Genomic DNA, 20719 nt, shown 5'->3' on the forward strand with positions numbered 1-20719 from the left:
CCCCCTTTTAATGTTTAACTATTCTTAATTTGCCAAAATGTTAAAATAAATAACAATACAAAAGAAATGCTTGTTTCAGTCTTATTGTTCTTTATTTCTAGTTTAAATGATAACGAATTAAATGTTTTCTTACCTGGTACTTACTTTAAAGATACCTTTGGTATGAATCTGTATTTGATATACAATAACAAAGATATCTGTCAGATATAACTTATTTTAATTTGGCTATGTAATACAGTTACACAGGGACTGCAGGACATTTACACTGCAGGAATCAGAGATATGTGTGTGTGTGTGTGTATGGTAAGTATTACAGTTTTTACGTTTTTCAGGCCATTCTTTACATCAAGATTGATCACGCATGCTCAGTGGGTGACACCATCAGTGGGCATGTACGTGCAGCTCACAACCTGAGTACAGGGCTAGGCATCATTTTTAGTCTAGAGTGATTCGATATCTGAAGGATTGGGGGACGGAATGTCAGGACAAGGAGCGGATAACATTATCAGTCAGGAATCGGAGACCTTTTGATTATAGTTTTGCATTATTTTGAGTATCTTAAAATTTCTCGTTTTTACTGTTTTCAATTCATATTTTATTAAAGATTGGCATAGGTCTGTGCGTTTTACAACGATCCAAACACTCACAGGCAGGCGTAATGCTTTCATTTGACATCATACTTGGATGAACATATTACCATTGAGAGGTTCACTTCTGGAAATATTATGTTAGGTATCATACACGGATACCTCTATCGTTGACGGTGTAATTCATCGAAGTCGGACTGGAAAATTCTCAAGGATGGACGCACTGGTTCGTATTAGTGTGAGTAACGTGCTGTGACGGTAGCCTAGCCGATAGATTCAGAGCATGTTGTATGTTCTAACACAGGCCTACATTGGTGAGAGGCGAACCTACCATGAACCCCCTCCCACATCCCACTTGTCGGACCCACTTGTAGTATGCATGGCTTGTACATTCTACTTTGCATCTAGGTTTGCATGGGCCTTGCATCGGTGCCACCAGTGTGTAACATATTTCTATTTAAGCTTTTATCTTTATGTAGACAATGCTATTGACACGTCATATAGGATTGGTAGCCTATCTCTGTGACCGTATTATGTTACAAGAAATAAAAAGATAGCACATGGTAACATGACAAAAAAGGAGATATAAAATACGGAGTTTTACGGTGTACGCCCATAGTGTGCTAACATACTGCACGATACTAAAATAAGCGGTGCAGCAGAACACTTACACTGCACTATATGTCAGAGCTCATGGGACTTGGAAGGATGCTCGTTGCCATGGACACGGGATACAGACACGCGGAAATTGTGCGTTGCATGGAAAGGGGAATACAAATGCGTTACAAATTCTAATATAAATACGTTCACGACATATGTTTCAGTGGGCTTATATGAAAACAGGACAATGGTTTTAAACAGTCTACAAACATACTAAAGAACAGTGTGTGCAAACAAAGAGCGCTTCTCAATCTCCTTTATTGGTTACAAAAGCGATGCAAATTGATAAAATGACATGCATCTTCCACATGAAGGTTCTTAAAATGTTTCCCTTAAAACTGTATGGGACGGGAACGTCTTTCTCGTTTCCTAACCCTCACTTCCTTACTATCCCAAACCACCGGGGTGTAAAACCAACCCAGCGCTCAGATTGTAAGGAGGAGGAATCCATTCTGCTCATCCTATCATGGCGCCTAGATTCCAGGTGAAGGTAGGATGTCGCAGCTCGTGTTCTGTCAACGTCGCCGGTGACACACGTCTAATAGCAGTTTACTCTGATGTTATTTAAAAGAGGAAATCATTAGAAGCAAAACGGTTCTTCGTTTTTCCCAATTGCATGCTCATTTAGCTAGATAAAATAGGGCAGGCCTGAGTTGACATTGGTGAATGACACAGAAATATGTTTTTTCAGCGAGGAGCATGTTTATGCTGTTGTATGCCTTCCTTAAATGCATGTATTGTATGGGAACACGATGCTTATCTCAAATGTGTGCCACGTTCGCACTTGTGGTGTACGTTACTACCTAATAGCTGTATGAAGTGAAAATCATACCGTATTGCTAATCTAATTATAATTGAAAGGTCTTATTTTGACGAAAACAATTCATGTAGGCTTGTATTAACATTCAATGGAGTTTCTCATCTTCTGTTGCTCCTTCCTATATCAGTCCAATCATGTGAAAGGACATTTCTTAAGTGTTTTTCTGTGTAATCTGGTTGATTGAATGATGTGTGTGTACGTGTGTTTGCCTGCATGTGTGTTTGCGTGCCTACTTGTGGGCATGGGAGCTGGTCATCAGTTTGTGATCCATTTTCATGCATAAAGTAGAGTCAGTGCAGGGAGACCAACATTTATCACACGTAGGCTAACATGCTGCTATAATCCCCTTGAAAGGAAGCTATTTTTGGAGACTGTAGCACAAGAGAGATGCAACACTTTGAGGTCTCAGTGCGTTCACCAGAGCCTACCGTACTAAGTCCTCTGTCAAGGGCAGCTGCCAAGGCAGTAGGTCCAGGCGGTGACCTGTCAGTCTGTCCTTGTGGACTGTATATGGTTCGTATATGTTTTCTCGATCCATTCATCCTTTTATTCAAATAGATAAACTCTTGTAAATCTCGTTCTAGCATTAAATCCATCTGTATACTGATGTCAGCATGTGGATGTTCTTGAATGGACAGAGCCCACAGCCCATGTGAGGGAGGGTGCGGGGCACAGAGCACACAGCCCATGCAGGCATGTGGAGAAATTAAATAATTAACGTCTGTCTCGAATTCATATTTAACGAGATGGCCCCTGATGCTCCATCAGGGACTGCTATTTATAAAGTCCCGTCATCGGTCACTGTGTGTTCACATGTAGCAGGAGAAATCCCTGTCTTCTCTGCACACATGCCGTGTCCTCCAGGTCTCTCGCTGTACCCCCCCCCCCCCCCACACACACACACACACCCTCAACCTCTCTGACGGCGTCTCACTCCCTCTTTCAAGTCTTAGATGGAGATAGATGATGTGTCGGCAGTTTGGATAAACTGTAGCTCTGCTGTTTGGGATCCTGATTCGTTCTCCTCGTCTTCCTCTTCTCTCCTCTCTTCTTCTTCTTCTTCTCCTCCATGCCCTACCATGCCATGCCACACCACCCTTTCACTCAACTCTCCCTTCCCCATCTCCTCCCCCCTCTTCTCCTCTCTTCTCTAGTCGAATGTGAAGAGTATGGAGAGAGAGCTGCACTGCCCCGTGTGTAAGGAGATTGTGAAGCAGCCCGTGGTGCTACCATGTCAACACAGCGTCTGCCTGATGTGTGCCTCCGAGGTCCTGGTTCAAAATGGCTACCCTCCTCCCGAGTTGCCTCCAGAGCCCAACTCACCCGCCTCCACGCCCAACACCCGCTCCCCTCGCCAGGCACGCAGGCCCATGCCCAAGGCAGAGCAGAGGCCCATCGACCGCGTGCTGCGAGCTGGTGGGTTTTGTATCAATTTTTTTTCGTTTTGTATCAAAGTCGAAAAGTCAAGTTTATCGAGTGTGTTCTGTACCTATGCCAACCGGCCACAAGTGCAACAGTCTTTGTGCCACTTTCATATTATATTAGGTATCAAATGACCGGGTGTTACGGGTATGACAGTGCTATTCTAATCTAATTTGCTTACAAAGTCCTTTTTTCGTTGTCACTGTCCATTGACAATCAATATGCCCTGCCCTGTCTGAGGATGTGCTGTGAATATTATTATCTTTGTCCCCTCTCTCTCTCTCTCCCTCACACACACACACACAAACACACACACTCTCTCTTCCTCTCTCTCTCTCCCCTCATCCTGCTCCTCCATGTTTGTGTCTGCTGGTTTCCAGGGTACGGGACGTATCCTGGGCGGCGGCGTAAGGAGGGCCCTCCCCTGGTCATGATGTTCCCCTGCATCCCCTGTGGGAGAGACGTGGAGCTGGGGGAGAAGGGCCTGACGGACTGCCTGCGCAACCTCACCCTGGAGAGAATAGTGGAGAGGTACACACACACACACACACACACACTCCAGTAAGCACACACACACACATATACACACACATAGACACAGAGATATATACACACACTCCAGCAGGCACACACACAGATACAGAGACATACACACACACAATCTGGCAGGTGTGTGTATACAAACACACAAATATGACACAGTATCTCATCTGCAACTCTGTGTGTGTGTGTGCTTAATGCCATGCTGTGCTATTTCCTCCTGTGCTACAGGGTAGTTACGTTTCAATTAGCAGCAGCGTTAGCCTTTTGAGCAGCAGGTGAGGGAGTCGGTCCAAATGCTGACTCTCATGATTCAGCACGGAGCTGAGCTTCAGCAGAGAGAGCACACTGACTGCAGCTGAGCAGACAGTGCATCCACGCTCGACACAAGAACAGCTACATCTGCTCCCACTGTAGATAGTGTACATGTAACCACTTCATGCTGGCAGCCTGGTTGGCTGGCTTATGTCCTCTTTTTCTTTGTTTTCTATCACTTTACCTTTCCTCTCTCTCTCTCTCTCTCTCTCTCTCTCTCTCTCTCTCTCTCTCTCTCTCTCTCTCTCTCTCTCTCTCTCTCTCTCTCTCTCTCTCTCTCTCTCTCTCTCTCTCTCTCTCTCTCTCTCTCTCTCTCTCTCTCTCTCTCTCTCTCTCTCTCTCTCTCTCTCTCTCTCTCTCTCTCAGGTACAGACACACGGTCAGTCTGGGCAGTGTAGCAGTGATGTGTCAGTTCTGCAAGCCACCCCAGGCCCTGGAGGCTACTAAGGGCTGTGCTGACTGCAGGGCCAGCTTCTGTAACGAGTGCTTCAAGCTCTACCACCCCTGGGGGACGCCCCGGGCCCAGCACGAACACGTCCAGCCCACTCTCAACTTCAGGCCCAAGGTGAGGCCTGCTGGGAAGGGCTGGCAGGGAGTTGGGGGTTGGGTACGGGGAAGGAGGTCCTGTACAATAGGGAAATGGGGGAGTAGAATGGCTGTGTCACAAAGCCATGAATTTCTTGTCTTTTTAAAAGGTAAAAAAAAAAATGACTGTCACAAACACTATTTACTATCCTTCTTATCCATCCATTGTAATCTCAACTCTCCTTTTTCCATCCCTCTCTTCTGGTGCCTTCAGGTTCTGACTTGCCCAGAGCACGACCAGGAGCGTCTCCAGTTCTACTGTAAGTCCTGCCAGCGCCTGCTCTGCCCGCTCTGCAAGCTGCGCCGCGCCCACGCAGGACACAAGGTCATGCCTGTCGCCCAGGCCTACCAGACACTCAAGGTGGGCATCAGGGAAACCTCTGGCTAGTTGGCTGGTTCAGCGAATGGAGGAAGGCGATATTGGGATTGTGTGGTTTGTATCTCATAACAGATACATCACAGTGGAAACTCAAACTGAACACATAGGGTACATGCAAGTATCTGCTAATCGGCCATTTTAGTTCTGTTATCAGTATTTATGTTAGTTTTACAGGAAGATATGGAAGGGAAGCGATCCTGACATGTTTAATGGTGTAGTTCTGCATGTCACAGACAAGTCCTGCAGGACAGGACTTAACTTGGAGTTAAAATGACCCAGTGAGGAGTCGGGTTCAAATGTAGGCTAAAACTCACTAATGTGCATTCAGATTAAAGTCTTGTTCTCCATTTGTTGTTGTTTGCTAATGTTTATCTTTTATTTTTAGGATAAGATTACCAAGGAGATGAACTACATTCTGGCCAACCAGGAGACAGTGCTGGCCCAGATCACCCAGCTGGAGAGTGCCACCACTCAGATGGAGGTGACCAACGCTGCAGTCAGAGAGAAACACTCTGCTAGGGAGACCACAGCAGAGAGGGTTTAGGATTGGGTTTAACTCCCCCTTCAGCATTATTGATTCCATTGCAACACCAAAATGCTTGGAAGTTCCAATATTTCTCCCACCACCCATCTCTCTTTTATTTGTATTTTATTTTTTACAACATAGCAGTGGAAGCCCCTGACAGAGTATTGATTGAGCTGTATTAAATCCATACCAATGTACTTTTCTTTAAAAAAAAAAAACTCAAGGGGAAACAAAGTGGATTTGCTCCTGCAGTCTTGGTATTAAAACATTGACCTCTTCCTGACCCCCATGTCTGCGTCTCCAGGTGAACAGCGTCGCCGCCCGGGAGCAGCTCTCTCAGAGCGTCAGGGACCTGACGGCTGCACTGGCGGAACGCCACGCCTCATTGGCCCAGGCCCTGGAGGGGGCGCGGCAGAGGAGGGGTGAGGTGTTGGCGGGCCAGGTGGATGAGAGGCGGAGCCTGATGGAGCACGCGGGGCTCATGGCCTTCTCTCAAGAGCTGCTGAAGGAGACAGACCCGTCCTGTTTCGTTCAGGCCGCTCGCCAGACTCACAACAGGTTTGACGACTTTGTCCACACCTCTCAGAATCCTCCTTTGTCCCCACAGCAGTTTAATTTGTTATTGCTACTTTGCTTTTTCTGACCCTCCCCCCCATTAACCACTCCTTCTATCCATATCCGCCTCTTTTCAGTTTGTTCTGTTTGTCTTCACCCCTATTGTGAGTGTGTTAATGATTGCTTCTGTAATAGCGACATGTTTACCACAAGAGGGCACCAAATATTTATGTAATTGTGACTGTTGAAGACCGGGAATTTTGTGGAATACTGTTAGTGTGTGTAAGGAGGAAGAAACAGTAGATTAGTACATGTTGACGTATGTACAATGGCAGTGCTATGTCTATGCCTTGATTAGGTGCTGAATGTAAATTCAATTACTGCGCTGCAACTTTATACAAATCTCTGTGTCAAATATACTTAAATAACTGCTTTCTCTGTTATGTCTCTGTGTGTGTCCAATGTATCAATGTGTGTGGGTGTCCACTGTGTCCACGTGCACGTGTGTGTGCACGTGTTGTGTTTACCTCAGGTTATCAAAGTCCATCGAGGGCATGCAGTGTTTCTCTCTGGTTGCTGATCCCTCCTTCAGACACTTCCAGCTGGACGTCTCCAAGGAGCTCAAACTGCTCACAGAGCTGCAGTTTACCCAGGGTGAGAGACCAGGAGGGGAGGAGCGGGGGAGGGAAGGAGAAGAGACAGGGAAGAGAAGAGGAGGAGAGGGGGAGAGCTGGTGGTGGCTCGAGTGGGGAAGAGTAAGAGGAGGAAAAGAAAAACAGAGGACAGTCATTTTGAATAATGGCATGGTGTGTAGTAATACGATTACTGCTTCGGTAGTCTCTAATTGATTAAGTAGGGGAGTTACGGAGATTAGTGTAAATAGCTATAAACAGTATTGTATTACTGCTTAGTTACTGTAGGTGGTGTATGGAGGCAAGTCATAGTGTAGCAATAGTGCATTCCAAAGAACCAGCTCATACTGAAAAACCCCTTGATTGCCAACAAAATCAAGTCATACCAAGACGGCCCTTTAAACAAATAATTCTTGACGCGTGAGGAAGCTGGTGCTCTCTGCCTGGCTGATAGTGTGTTCCTCCAGAGCGCCACATAGACATGTGAATGTATCTGACCTTTCTAAAGGCAGCCCCTGCAGCTTTGCTTGTGGGTCTGTGTCGCTCGCTTCCCACAGGGTGCAGAAGGACTCTGATTCCTTTCCATGGCTTACGGAAGACAAAGGAGGTCTCCTCCATGCCTCTGCACCCCTAAAGTTGCCATGCGCCTCTCTATGCAAATCCCGAGGCGATCAAACAGATCTCTTCTTCCACCCTGAGCTAGAGACATGATTTCATGTCTGTAGGGTTGTTAGTCCTGCCGACGTGTTTTCCATCTTACTGACACCTGTGACTCCATTTCTCACCAGCCCCTCTGGCTCCAGTGATTGACACCCAGCGCACTCTGGCCTACGACCAGCTGTTCCTGTGCTGGCGGCTGCCCCAGGAGTCCGCCCCTGCCTGGCACTTCTCCGTGGAGTACCGTCGCCGGGGGGTGGTGCCGGGGGGCGGGGCCAGGGGTGGGGTGCGGGGGGGATTGGCCGCCGCCCGCTGGGGCTGGCAGCGCCTGGAGGAAGTGGGCGGGACGAGTGCAGTGATTGACAGGTTGGAGATGGACAGCGTGTATGTTCTGAGGGTGAGAGGCTGCAACAAGGCAGGCTTCGGGGAGTACAGCGAGGAGGTGTACCTACACACACCGCCCGCACCAGGTAAGAATGCTACACACACACACACACAATGTTATGGTTGGTAAAGCTTACAGCTAAAGCTTGGTGTAACTGAACTCAGTGAAAGCACCGGAACGCGCAGCTAAATAACCCATTCTCTTTTTTCTACCTGTTTCCATCTGTCTCTCCTTCCATTTCTTTCTTCTCCCACCCCATTCTCATGACCTTACCACCTCCCGTGTTTCTACATGTCAGCTCTCTGCCTCTCTCCCATCCCGTCATCCTTCCACCCTTCACCGATTCTCTTCCACTTGCTCTCCTTTCCCTCGATATGTCGGCAACTCCGATTTGCGTCACTCCGTCTCTGCGTAAGGATGTGCATTCATATATTTTGTTACTCTGCATCTCTCTCTACCCTTTGTTTCCCTCTCCTTTGCTATGCATCGCCATGGATCCTAACCCGTCACCCTCGCTCACTCCCTCTCCCTCCTTTTCTCTTTCTCTCTCCAATAACAAGATCTGCCAATGAACTGATGAGGTTTGCTGTTTGTTAAGACCCAAGGCTTAACAAACGGATTGTGGTTGAGATCCAGGTTATTGGTCTAGTGGAGTCTTGAGTGGTCAGTGGTGTATCCTCGTGTCTCCCCGTGGACTAGCTTCCTGTCAATCTGACTCCTTCTTTGATGGTTCCTCTTGAGTTTCTCCCTCGAGTTCCACCTTCTGCTTTGAGTCTGTTAGCTTTTCAGTATGTCGATAAAGTTCGGCTCCTGCAGTCCTTGTTCCCTGAACTCCTCCCCTTTTCTTCTGAGGTTGTGCATGTCTGCTCTCTGATATTCTTCTTCTTCTTCTTCTTCTTCTCTCTCTCGCTGTCTCTCTCTTTCTCTCTCTGTCTCTCTCTCTGTCTCTCTCTTGTTGTTTCCTATTGTCCTTATTATTCTCCCCTTCCTTACTACTCTTCCTCTGTTTCCCTCCTCTGTGCCCTTCTTTCTCTCCTCCTGCTCCTGTCTTCCATCCCCCTCTCTCTCTCCATCTCTTACCTGCCAACGCACTGCTCCCTCTGCGTTCTCCCTCTCCTCCTGCACCCGTCCACCCAAACGGAACCTCCGTCTATCCTATCAATCCCCTCTCGCTTCTTTCCTGCAAACACACTCCTCCCTCCTTCCTTCCTTCTCCCTCCATTCCCTCCTCTCTTCCACGCTTCCTCTTGCCTCACTCAGTGCTAAACTTCTACCTGGACTCTCGCTGGGGTCTCCATGCCGACCGGCTGGTGGTCAGCAAGGAGCAGCGCGGCGCCCGGAGCGTCCCCGGACTCTCCCTGCTCCAGGCCGCTGACCGCGCCCTCACTTCCTGTCACCTGACCGCCGACCTCCTGGTGGGGGACGTGGCCATAACGCAGGGTCGCCACTACTGGGCATGCTCAGTGGAGCCTGGGTCTTACCTCGTCAAGGCAAGTAAAACAAACGGGAGAGGACGATTATGGGATGTCTTTTTTTGTTTTGTTTTCTGTGTTCTCTGCTGTTTGATTCAAACAAATGTAAATTAGTGGAAGAGAAATGTTCTAACCTGGAAGGTCAGATATTGTGCTCTCAGATATTGAGTAAGAGGATTGGGGGTTAGGATCCTAAGGTATGTCATATGTAACATACCTTATAGATAAAGGGCCTCTGTATGTGTCGTACAGGTGGGGGTTGGCCTGGAGGCCAAACTCCAGGAGTGGTTCCACCTTCCCCAAGACATGGCCAGTCCTCGGTGAGTTCCACTGAGGAACATCCCATATCATGAGTCATGATCATGACACCCGCAGAAACAATATTAGAAGAAAACATTAGGAGAGAGTAGGTTTAATAGTGTTCCTTCTATCCCCGTAGCTATGACCCAGACAGCGGCCATGACAGTGGGGCAGAGGACGCCCTGGACTCCCCTCCTCCCTTCTCCTTCCTCACCATGGGTATGGGGAAAATTTACCTGCCCCAGCACTCTAATCATCACCATGCCAACGGTACCCGCGACCCTGTTACCAACGGCAACAGCCCCTCCTCTCCCAGCGGGCTCACCTACCCCCTGCCCCCCAGGCTCGGGGTGTGCCTTGACTTCGAGAAGGGGCGTGTCACTTTCTACGATGCCCACTCACTCCGCCCTCTGTGGGACGGGCCTGTGGATTGCTCCGGCCCAGTTTGTCCAGCTTTCTGTTTCATTGGTGGAGGGGCTCTGCAGTTACAGGAGCTGGTGGCCAATCGGAATGCAGATCCAACACCGGTCAGGAGGGTTACCATCCAATCCCGTGTCACTAAAATGAATAAATAATCTGAGGTGATTGAATGTCAAATTAATCGCAAACTATTTAGTCAGCTACAGCGAAAAGTTAGACACCTCAGAGATTTTGTTTTGTATTTAATTAGAAAAATAGTTTTTATTGCAACCAATATGCAAATGTAATTAAGTTTTGTTACATTTTTAGTTCACATCTTTTTGCCCAGTAAAAATAAAATGCTAATGTAGGGGCTTGCAAATGACACATAACTAGTTAATGTGTTATTATATCTTTGACGCTTGCTCTATTTAATACGTTTTATTGTATACATTTATAGTGTATACGATATGTATACTGTATATGCCTTATGTGAGAGATGTAGAACAGCAGGTGCACTTCAGGACCTTGTTCAGTGTCCGTGCTCTTTGATACTCCCATGAAGCAGGCCCTGCCCACTCTGTGCTGGTTCACTGATGCTCTTGAAATGAAAAATGTCTGGACTGTTAGTGAACTCTTCCTCACCTTCACCCCCCTCAGCATCCCAACCAAAGTAACCAATACCTATATATTGTATTGTACACAAGGATGTAACTGATTAGCATTGGAGGTAGATCAGAGGCATAATATGAGGCAATATTGGAATTAGTAATCCTTGCTGAACCTCTAAATGCATGCTAATAACACTGCGTATTAGTGTGTTTATGCATTGCTGTTATTCTCTGTCCAAGGTTGAATTGATGGTGTGTGTGAGCGCGGGCGCACATGTGTACACATGAGAGAGCGAGTGCACATGTGTCTGGAGCTGCACATGATACTGATAATCATACTTATACCTGTTGGCTGATGTTAATGATTGTTTTGGCGTACACAAAGAATATTTTTTAATTCATTTCAGCTGTCTTGCTTATTAGTTCATGAGCTGTGCTTGTTATTATTAGCTAGAATTCACCTGCTGGCAGAATGTTTGCAAAACAAAAAGGATTGATGACTTGAAAGTTAAATAAAGGCAAATTCTTTTAAGTGACAAGATGTCCTCCCCGTTTTGCCACTGGTCTAGTGGCAAGGCTTGGTCAGACCATAGCACATTGTCACCACAAGGGGGCAGCAGTGAAACACAGATTTTGAAGACAAACTGGAAAATTAAATATGATTTGTAAAGTATGATCTGCATCTGCTATTGATATTGACATTAACGCCACACATGTGAGTACGTTCAGCATTCCATATGTAGATGTAATGTAAATCGCTACAGTTTTTACGAGCGTGGATATGAAAATCCACATATGTATTTAATTGGCCCCATATTCAGGGGAACCCAGAAGGGTGGCTGGGTTTGCCTCAGAAACGAGGGGAAAATAAAACGACCAAAAAAAAGGTAAAGACAAAAAAGCCACAGCCCAAGCCCAGGGGAAAGTCTGTGTGATGTCCTTAGACTTTAGATAAAACATATTCCTCCTTATATGGCTTTATCGCTGTTATCTCCCATGATATGGGGAGTGGAATGTGTTTTATTCACCTCTCCCCCCATATCTCTCTCATTTTTCTCTCTTACTGCTAGTCTCTTTTTTTGGTCTAAATCTGTAACAGATTGGGTTTAGGCTGGGTGGAGGTATGCAGCCACAACACCACATGTATGGGACCACGTAATCCTTCCACTCAGCATTAAACACAGCGTGGGTCTTCTCTTAAATACCTTGCAGGAATTACCCATACTTAATCTTCCTCATCATCATCGCTATTGGCAGGGGAAATAAAATAAGTCATTTGAACTTATCTGATGACAGTCGCGGCAGACACTGTAAGTCCTGCTGTGATGGTGCCATCTGCTGGGCCTTAGAATCTGTCTGACTGTCTGTCCCTCTGCCTGTCTGTCTGCCTGTCTGTATATATATCCGTTTGTCTGTCTGTCCCTCTGCCTGTCTGTCTGTCTGTCTGTCTGTCTGTATATCTATCTGTCCCTCTTCCTGTCTGTCTGCCTGTCTGTATATCTATCTGTCTGTCCCTCTGCCTGTCTGTCTGCCTGTCTGTATATCTGTCTGTCTGTCCCTCTGCCTGTCTGTCTGCCTGTCTGTATATCTATCCGTCTGTCTGTCTGTCTGTCCCTCTGCCTGTCTGTCTGCATATCTATCTGTCTGTCTGACCCTCTGCCTGTCTGTCTGCCTGTCTGTATATCTATCCGTCTGTCTGTCCCTCTGCCTGTCTGTCTGTCTATCTGTCTGTCTGTCTGTCTGCCTGTCAGCCTGCCTGCCTGCCTGTCTGCCTGCCAGTGTAGGCCTTAGACAAACACAAGATGTTCAGAAAGGACTGAATACACTTCATTTACCTTTCCAGATACACTATTGACAAGCTGTTCCACTTGTAGGAACACACCCAGTGTGTGGTGCAGAGAGTTCTCTCAGAGCCTGAGAGGATTTAGAGTTGCTGGAGGATTTGTCCTTGAGGAACTACTCTACCACGTTTTCTTGTGTTTACACAAGTGGCTAACAAGACAGAAACAACAATAAGTGGTCTCTCTAAATACATAATTATATATATAAATCAAAACTGTAATATAGAGCAAGCTGCAATACGTGATATTCACATTTTCCTTTATATTTGATTTCAATGCAAACTCGTTTCTGAACCCAATCTCAATCTCAGTACACTCACAGTTCCACAATGACACATATGTAAACCTCAGACATCCCCAGCTTATTGGACATACTGAATTTTCCCAATACAAACAATGCCATTGTTATGGTACCATATGACTTATGTCTCATCTCTTCTAAACTTTAATTGGAGTGATTCACATACGAAGAGCTGCCTGCGGATGAAGGTGAAAGCATTAAACCTTTATGGTTATCCGGACTGCTGCCTGAGCATCCTGGGCCTTTACCAAATTGATAAGCTAAATTGAAACAGCAGGGAGAGGAGAAAATCAATCTGCTAAATGTTTGGTAAGAGGATTGAGGGAGACATGAAGAGGACGTCTCTCCTCGTTGCAGTAAACGAAGGGTGGCAGTAATACTAGAAACGCTCCATATGGCTGTGACCTGTAGCCTGCTGTACGGAGCACAGGGTGGGGGGGACGGGGGGGGCAGGGGGGGAGCTGGATAAGTCTATTACCATTTACAATACAGAGGCATGTCCGTTTGCCTCGTCTCAAGACTGTTTCAATTGCCATCACACAAATGTCATCATATGATTATATGAGAAGACAGAATAACTATCACAAGACACTGCTCTAATCTAAGTGTGCTGCATCGGCCACCCACCTGTTTTTCCCCATAGAATATTGTGTCATCTGAGGAATCATAGGGGACTTTACAATCTGTAATAGACCAGGGGACTGCAAAAGTTTGATTTCATATCAAGATTTCAATTTTAATCGCATGGTGTGGAAAAAAATCGGTAAAACTGTCAAAGATCGAGCTTGAAGTTTGCTCCCAAAATGGAAATCAACCCACATGTTGTAGCCTTTGGCTCTTGGGTGTGACTGTGAGGTTGGTATGACTTTACATTTTTCTTTACGCTTTGTACATAACTCAAAACCAGTAGGATGTTATTCTTTCCCCTGCCCAGCACGGACGAGTGTTGGGACTAGAGAGAGCAATGATATAGTGTTAATAGTAACGCATGCTGAGGGGAGTGGGTGTGGGTCTGACGATGGAAACACACTTTCAGTTGAGCTTGTACAACATGAACGCGATCTATACTGCAGGCCGGGCGGGCTGCGGTTCATTTTTAGAACGTTTTTTCGCGCTGGTCAAACGTGCTGACTTGGAACCGCGAGCGTCCCCGGAGCTGTTAAAATTCCTGTTCCCTGAAAAGCGAAAGCCAAGGCGGATCAGAATGTCAACAGGAGATTCGTAAACCACACATGTTTCCCGGAGCACTCTGTCAAAACCAGCTGTGCATACATCACAGCCCTCAGTGTGTTAACTACAGGGGGACACGCAGAGAGACGGATAGAGCAAGACGAGAGTGAAAAAGAAAGGAGTGGGAGAGGGGGAGACAGTGAGAGAGAGAACACAATAAAAGGAGAGAGAGAGAATGACAGCGAGAGTATGGGCGATAGCATCAGTTTCAGGTAGACAGAGGGGGGGGGGGGACACTCAGGGGAAAGTGGGGTGGGGCAGGTTAAAAACAGTTGACCTGGGAAAAGAGAAAAACAGTCACTGTCTCTTAAGAGTCTGGAACTCTTAGACCTATCTGTTACCATGTCAACACTTGCCCAGTCCCCCCCTCCCGTCCAACTCTCCAGGTTGGAGAGGTCAGAGGTTGACAGGTGCCTGAGGGAGACTGCAGTCCATGGGTCAGATTTCTGAGGGGTCAACGGGGGGGTGGGGCAGGAACAGGACAATATCCCCTATGTCCAAGTTAAGAAATCGACAGGTCGAGAGAGTCCAGACGTCACGTCCAATCAACTTCATCCACAGAGCTTGACAGACACGTCTGTCTGGGTCAACAGCAATCAGCTTTACTCAGCCACAGAGCACTGTAATCCACTACTCATGACCTTTAATGTGAACGTTATAGCCTCAATGACAGCCTGTAGTCATTCCATTTATGGAAAGGTATTCCACACCGGCCATCTTATAAGTTATACAGTTTTGTTCAACGTGCATTTATGTTTCATAAGAATTTTATGTGCATATAATCAAACATACATTCTTTGTCTGTACTTTTTCCATCCTTACTAACCATGTCATACTTTGATATGATTTGTTTAATGTACCTTAGCAGCTTCAATGACATTTTGATATCCATATTCTAAAGCACGTCATAGATGATTGAATTAGAGATTAACTTGGAGCGACCTTGAAGTGGCCATTACCCTTGTATTTCTAACCTAATTAGCATAGACAAGCCATTGTCCACATAATGAGAAGCAGTAAAAGAGCACAGCTACATACATTTGCTGTAATATAATATGCAAATAACTCATTTAACCCTTCGTTTTTGGTTGTACTTAGTATTTGCATATTGCATATATTGCATATATATTTTCTAAAAGTACATCTCAATTCCATTAGTATAATGAGATCACCTTATTATATGAATGACAGATGTCGATATCCAATGATCTCTTCGTGGTGATCAATGTCATGGAATCAGGACAAGAGACCAACGGGAATGAGCAGGACAAGAGACCAACGGGAATGAGGATGTCAATTACCAGGTCCCTATGCTGGGTGTTCATCCCCATAACTAATATCCCCTCATCAACAATAACCTCTCATCAATCCTGACTGTAAACACAGACCACAAAAAAATCCTAAGAGACCCATTCCGAACCCCCCCCCCCCCCCCCCCCCCCCCCCAGGCTACCCCCAGTATTAGAAGAGTGAATCAGATGACTTGGATCTGGTCTAGACCTCCACGTGACGGGCATAGACGAATGACCCACATTGAAGCTTTGAAAGCAATGTGGCCCTTGGTCCTGTGCAGCGTTGTGGCTGGAGGGAAGCAACGCAGACTAATTTAACATATCCGCAGGCTAGCTTAGCATGTGCCAATTAGCTCATGCGTCAATAGCGATGACACTAGAGGACGTGGCGTCCCGCTCCAGGGAGGAGGCCACCGTACGCCTGGATGCTGCTCCACTGACAGGAGCAGATTTGATCAGAACACAGGGGCCGTTGTTGATGGATGAGTTTGGAGAGGTCACACACAAACACACAACCACACACACACACACACACAAACACAAAAACACACAAACACACACACGTGTGCTCACAAACGCTCACATTGGCACACATAAACACGCAAACGTGCCCACACACACAAACGTTTGCACTCGTACACATGCACACACACACACACACTGAAAAGAAGTGATACACCATGGACATTAATCTGTAATGACAGCTATTAAGGTCAGCAAACAGCAGTTCACTGAGACAAACAGAGGCAACATAGTGATGCGATGCATGGGGGCATGGGGACAGTATGGGGAGGAGGGCACAGGAAGGACAAGCCAAGCCCATCCCTCTTTTCCTCTGTCACTGCAACCCCCTCTGTTCTGTCCTTCCGTCACAGCAGTAACAGAAACAGGTGTGTTTTCCAACGCAGGCAACAGCCACCACCACCAGGACGAGGGTCATCTGGTTTCTACAGGTCACACTTGGCCACACTTTGACCCCGGAACATGAGTTGTGGAGGTGGTTCAAGAACAAATGTCCTGGTTGCCTGAAAGCTTCTGACTTTAGTTCGTTCCCCCTGAAAATGGCTTTAGCTTTTCGCTCACCCAGCAAATAAATGTCTCTAGGTGTACTGTACCATAGACACAGCCATACACGCTAAGGGCACAAGCTGTGCCCTCTCTATTACCCTGGGTACACACGTCTCACTGCTGCGTAGCTGCTGACTGAGGTCCACCACTGAGGAAACAGAGGGTTCCTGTTTGTCAGCCCAAGCTCTATTGTTACCCTGGCTGGATCATTTTCTTACTGTACACACTCTGCGCGCGCTCTCTCTCTCTCTCTCTCTCTCTCTCTCTCTCTCTCTCTCTCTCTCTCTCTCTCTCTCTCTCTCTCTCTCTCTCTCTCACTCTCTCTCTCTCTCTCTCTCTCCTCTCTCTCTCTCTCTCTCTCTCTCTCTCTCTCTCTCATCTCTCTCTCTCTCTCTCTCTCTCTCTCTCTCTCTCTCTCTCTCTCTCTCTCTCTCTCTCTCTCTCTCCTCTCTCTCTCTCTCTCTCTCTCTCTCTCTCTCTCTCTCTCTTCTCTCTCTCTCTCTCTCTCTCTCTCTCTCTCTCTCTCTCTCTCTCTCCTCTCTCTCTCTCTCTCTCTCTCTCTCTCTCTCTCTCTCTCTCTCTCTCTCTCTCTCTCTCTCTCTCTCTCTCCTGCCACCTCACTGTCTCTTTCTATACTGCGTACAATCCGGTAAGGTATTCATGCTAACATTCCTCTTGGTCAAACAAAACCCAATCTTTTTTTTCTAGAACAATCTCTTATCTAGATCATTCAGTTGACTAATATTGACCTAGCCACAGAAACATGGTCCAAACACGTCGCCAGAACTGGGTTTCCTGTTTTATCTCTGTCTCTTATTTTCTCTCTCTGGGAGTACAGTTACTCCCGGTTTTATCACTGGTGTATCTTTCTACCGATCTACAGATTTCATTTTCTTTCTTGTTCATTCTCTCTCTGGTTCATTCTCCCTAGTTATTTTGTCTTCCTTTCTTTCTACTTACTTTTCTTGTTCCTTCTCTCTTCTCTCTCTCTATTAGCCTGTTCTACCTATTCCCACTTACTTTTGTCTTCCTCCTTTTTCTCTTGTTCCTTCTCTCTCTCTCTCTTCATTTATCAAGTCCATCTATCTTTACACTCTGTCACTACGAGATGTGGGAATTGGGGCCTGTGTGTGCTGGGTGGCGGTCGGAGGTGTTGGGTGATTGAAGAAAAGTCTGGATCAACATCTGGATTTAATGCACCATTAAGGTCATCAATTGTTCAGCTTGCACCTGCAAACCTCCTACTCTAAAACCTCCTCTCTCTCAACCTCTCGCCTCTGGGTCCCCCTCGCTCCCCTGCCTCCTTCTCTACCTCTTGGCCCCTCTCTCTCTTAACTCAAGCGAGTAAATCCTTCCCTGCTTTTCAATCACAAACTCTCCCCTCTTCACCCTCTCTCCCCTCCCAAGCCTCTCTCTCAGCCTCTCTGCCACTCTAAGGTGTTCCCCTGCGGCCTCTCTCCCCCGCCCTGCCCCTCTCACAGCTTGTGTCCCCTCGCTCCCCTTCCCTGTCTCAGGCTGTTGTGTTTTGTCTGCCAGCCCCCCTCCCCCATTTCTCTCCACTGAAGCCCAGGTTTCCTGAGTACAGGAACAGGAGCTGGCAGAGACACACGCTGTGAAACGCCAGCACGCCCTTTCCCACTGAGACTCACACGCGCATTGCGCAGCTCACGGTGACGCAACACATGCACATCAACACTTACTGGCAGACGTGGACTTTAGATACACATAAAGATATGAACACAAAGACACACACACACACACTAACAGACAAACACGCAAACCCAAGAAAATCAGACTCGATAGCACACACATATACAGATATTCTATAAAGATTTCGGCTAAAATAAATGATTCACACTGGCATACACACAGATAGAGTCAAACATACACACACTCTCACACATTGTAAACATGGAGAACAACCTGTTCCCTCACAGGCACGCACACCGTCACTCTCTCTATTAACACTGACACACACAAACATAAACACCAACGTTCTAAGAATGCTCAATTTTTGCAGAGTGAATGATGTTTATGTCTCAGTGGCTCTTTAGTGTCTCTCGTGCCTTCGCTAAGTGAACAATGTTTATGTCTCTTTGGTTCCTAAGTACACTCTAAGAGGGCTGTGCCCAACTGCAGCCTGACAGACGCTCTTGAGTTCACCCTTGTGAATGAACGAATGTGCCCCATAGCACATACTAACCCACATTTTTGTAACAGTGTTACTCCTGTCTGATTCAGCATGTTTGCCCATTTGGGAGGCTAATGGCAGTCATTAAAATGTTATCTCTAAATTAGGAGGTGGAAACATATGTTAGTTCGAAAAACAATTAAAACTAGGATATTTTGTTAATGTTTGTGCTAGGGGCCATTGTAAATTGACACATTACAACAGGCAGGGAAAACATCAGCGGCAATTGCATACAATTTTAATGAGTTTTGCGTTTCCCTTTAGCTCAATATTTACCTCGCCACCTTTCTCTGTCTATGTTTCTGTTTCTATAAACCATTGTTGTGAGGCCGCTCACTTGCTGAGAACTACATGTCCCATATTACACGACTTCCCTCTGACGTCAATTATGTGCGCGCTGAGTGAGGAGTGGTGAGTTGGCTTTGGAAGAAGCTAACGCTCGTAGCAAGTAACTGGATTAACGAGTATAGTGACAGACATCTTTGCTCTATTTGTCTGCACGTATGTATCTATCAATTGTTTTTACAATTGTCGCTATATCAATTGTTGTATATCAATGTTCGTCTGTCTATCGCCAGGAGTTTGAGTTGTAGTTGGAAGCCTAGCTTGCTAGCTTAGCAGCATGTGTAGGTAATCAATTGAATTAGAGCCTACTGTTCAGACAAACATAGTCATTCCTTTGCATATAGTTAATAATACTACTTTTCTTATCTAGTTTCCTATAAATGGATAGCTCTGTCACTTACCGGTTAGATGGCTGGCAAACCGTGTTCGTCATCACTTACAGAATTGTTCCAGTGTCCAACGTAGAATCTCACCTTTACTTATAACTCACTTTTTTTTTATTGTCATCTGATACCAGGCTTTCTTTCCCTGGTGCTTCCCAGCATCTTCACCGTCTCCCCCAACATGACTAAGCTGCTGGAATGGCTGTTTGGTGTATCGCTATTAGGCGCTGCCTGGGCTCTGGTGACCTTTGACCTCCTGGACCTGAGGCTCCCCCAGAACTACAGGGAGGTGGCGTGGCCCATGCCCGTCTACCTGCTGGTGGTGTTTGGCTGCTACTCCCTGGCCACATTGGGCTATAGGGTGGCCACGTTCAATGACTGTGAGGATGCCGCAAAGGAGCTTCAGGCTCAGATAAAGGAGGCCAAAGAGGACCTGAGGAAAAAGGGACTGAAGATGTGAAACAATCGCAAAGACTCATAAGAGACAGTGATGGACCATGAAAAAATAGTTTCTTTATCATGGATCGCTGTGCCGTTTTATGTTCACAGGTGTTGGTTTAGGCACAGCAATCGTTGTTTTGTTCGGTAACAGAATGGTTGTCTTACTCTATAGGATTTAGTGAAAAATACTTTAAACTAGTAAATTACTATCTGAATGTACAATCAGTCACAGCAAGTGCTTTGTGTTGACAGTAGTTAGCATTCTGATTGTGACTATGTAACGCCAGATGCGTTACATTTCAACTGTGCATATGAATGGGCTGCTTTCAAGATTTTGATCTCATCCTATAGCACCAGCAGAACATTACATTTTAATACTGGGGGAAAAAAAAGTTATTTGAACATTCCCAAAATAATACTAGTAATATATGACATGGTTAAAGCACTCTGCTCTTGTGTAGGTCCTTGTCCTTCCGTATATAAAGCCGTAATTGTCAGGCTGGACTAGGACTGGTAAGGCTTACAGTAGCTGTGTCTAGATCAATGTGAACATGGAATTACATCCTAGTGTTTCTGGAAATCAGCTTTGACGTCATCTTTGTTGGTTATTTTTGATGTTTAATAAGTGCACATTCCATTGTAAGGTTTCAGACTTGTGTCCTGAGGCTGTTGTGACTTAATAAAAGCAGTCTATTTTTCCCAAAGCTTGCTGTGTGTCTGTGTCTGATGAATGCATGCCAGACGTGGACTTATAGCTTAGGGGCTTCCATACATTGAATGCT

General features: G+C 46.2%; 2 protein-coding genes across 9 annotated transcripts; both read left to right on the forward strand.

Moving 5' to 3' along the window:
- The first annotated feature begins 438 nt into the window (after positions 1-438).
- trim46b (tripartite motif containing 46b) lies at positions 439-11246 on the forward strand. Of its 5 annotated transcripts, XM_062487372.1 has the most exons (13): positions 486-508; positions 733-825; positions 3222-3483; positions 3870-4020; positions 4711-4909; positions 5144-5290; positions 5694-5789; positions 6139-6392; positions 6922-7043; positions 7810-8148; positions 9324-9553; positions 9788-9855; positions 9975-11246. In XM_062487372.1, the coding sequence occupies exons 2-13, from the start codon at positions 802-804 to the stop codon at positions 10408-10410; spliced, it is 2328 nt and encodes a 775-aa protein (XP_062343356.1). In that variant the 5' UTR covers positions 486-508; positions 733-801; the 3' UTR covers positions 10411-11246. The 5 variants fall into 5 exon arrangements, with proteins under 5 accessions (XP_062343355.1, XP_062343357.1, XP_062343359.1 ...); XM_062487371.1 differs by having other exon boundaries at positions 439-825; XM_062487373.1 differs by having other exon boundaries at positions 439-813.
- A 7844-nt stretch (positions 11247-19090) lies between these two features.
- Positions 19091-20645, forward strand: dpm3 (dolichyl-phosphate mannosyltransferase subunit 3, regulatory). 4 transcript variants are annotated; one of them, XM_062486956.1, is made up of 2 exons: positions 19091-19216; positions 19631-20645. In XM_062486956.1, the coding sequence occupies exon 2, from the start codon at positions 19678-19680 to the stop codon at positions 19954-19956; it is 279 nt and encodes a 92-aa protein (XP_062342940.1). In that variant the 5' UTR covers positions 19091-19216; positions 19631-19677; the 3' UTR covers positions 19957-20645. The 4 variants fall into 4 exon arrangements, with proteins under 4 accessions (XP_062342940.1, XP_062342939.1, XP_062342938.1 ...); XM_062486955.1 differs by having other exon boundaries at positions 19107-19269; positions 19656-20645; XM_062486954.1 differs by having other exon boundaries at positions 19109-19269.
- The last annotated feature ends 74 nt before the right edge of the window (positions 20646-20719 follow it).

Source organism: Osmerus eperlanus, chromosome 20 (genome assembly GCF_963692335.1).
Source record: "Osmerus eperlanus chromosome 20, fOsmEpe2.1, whole genome shotgun sequence".
Lineage (NCBI taxonomy): Eukaryota > Metazoa > Chordata > Actinopteri > Osmeriformes > Osmeridae > Osmerus > Osmerus eperlanus.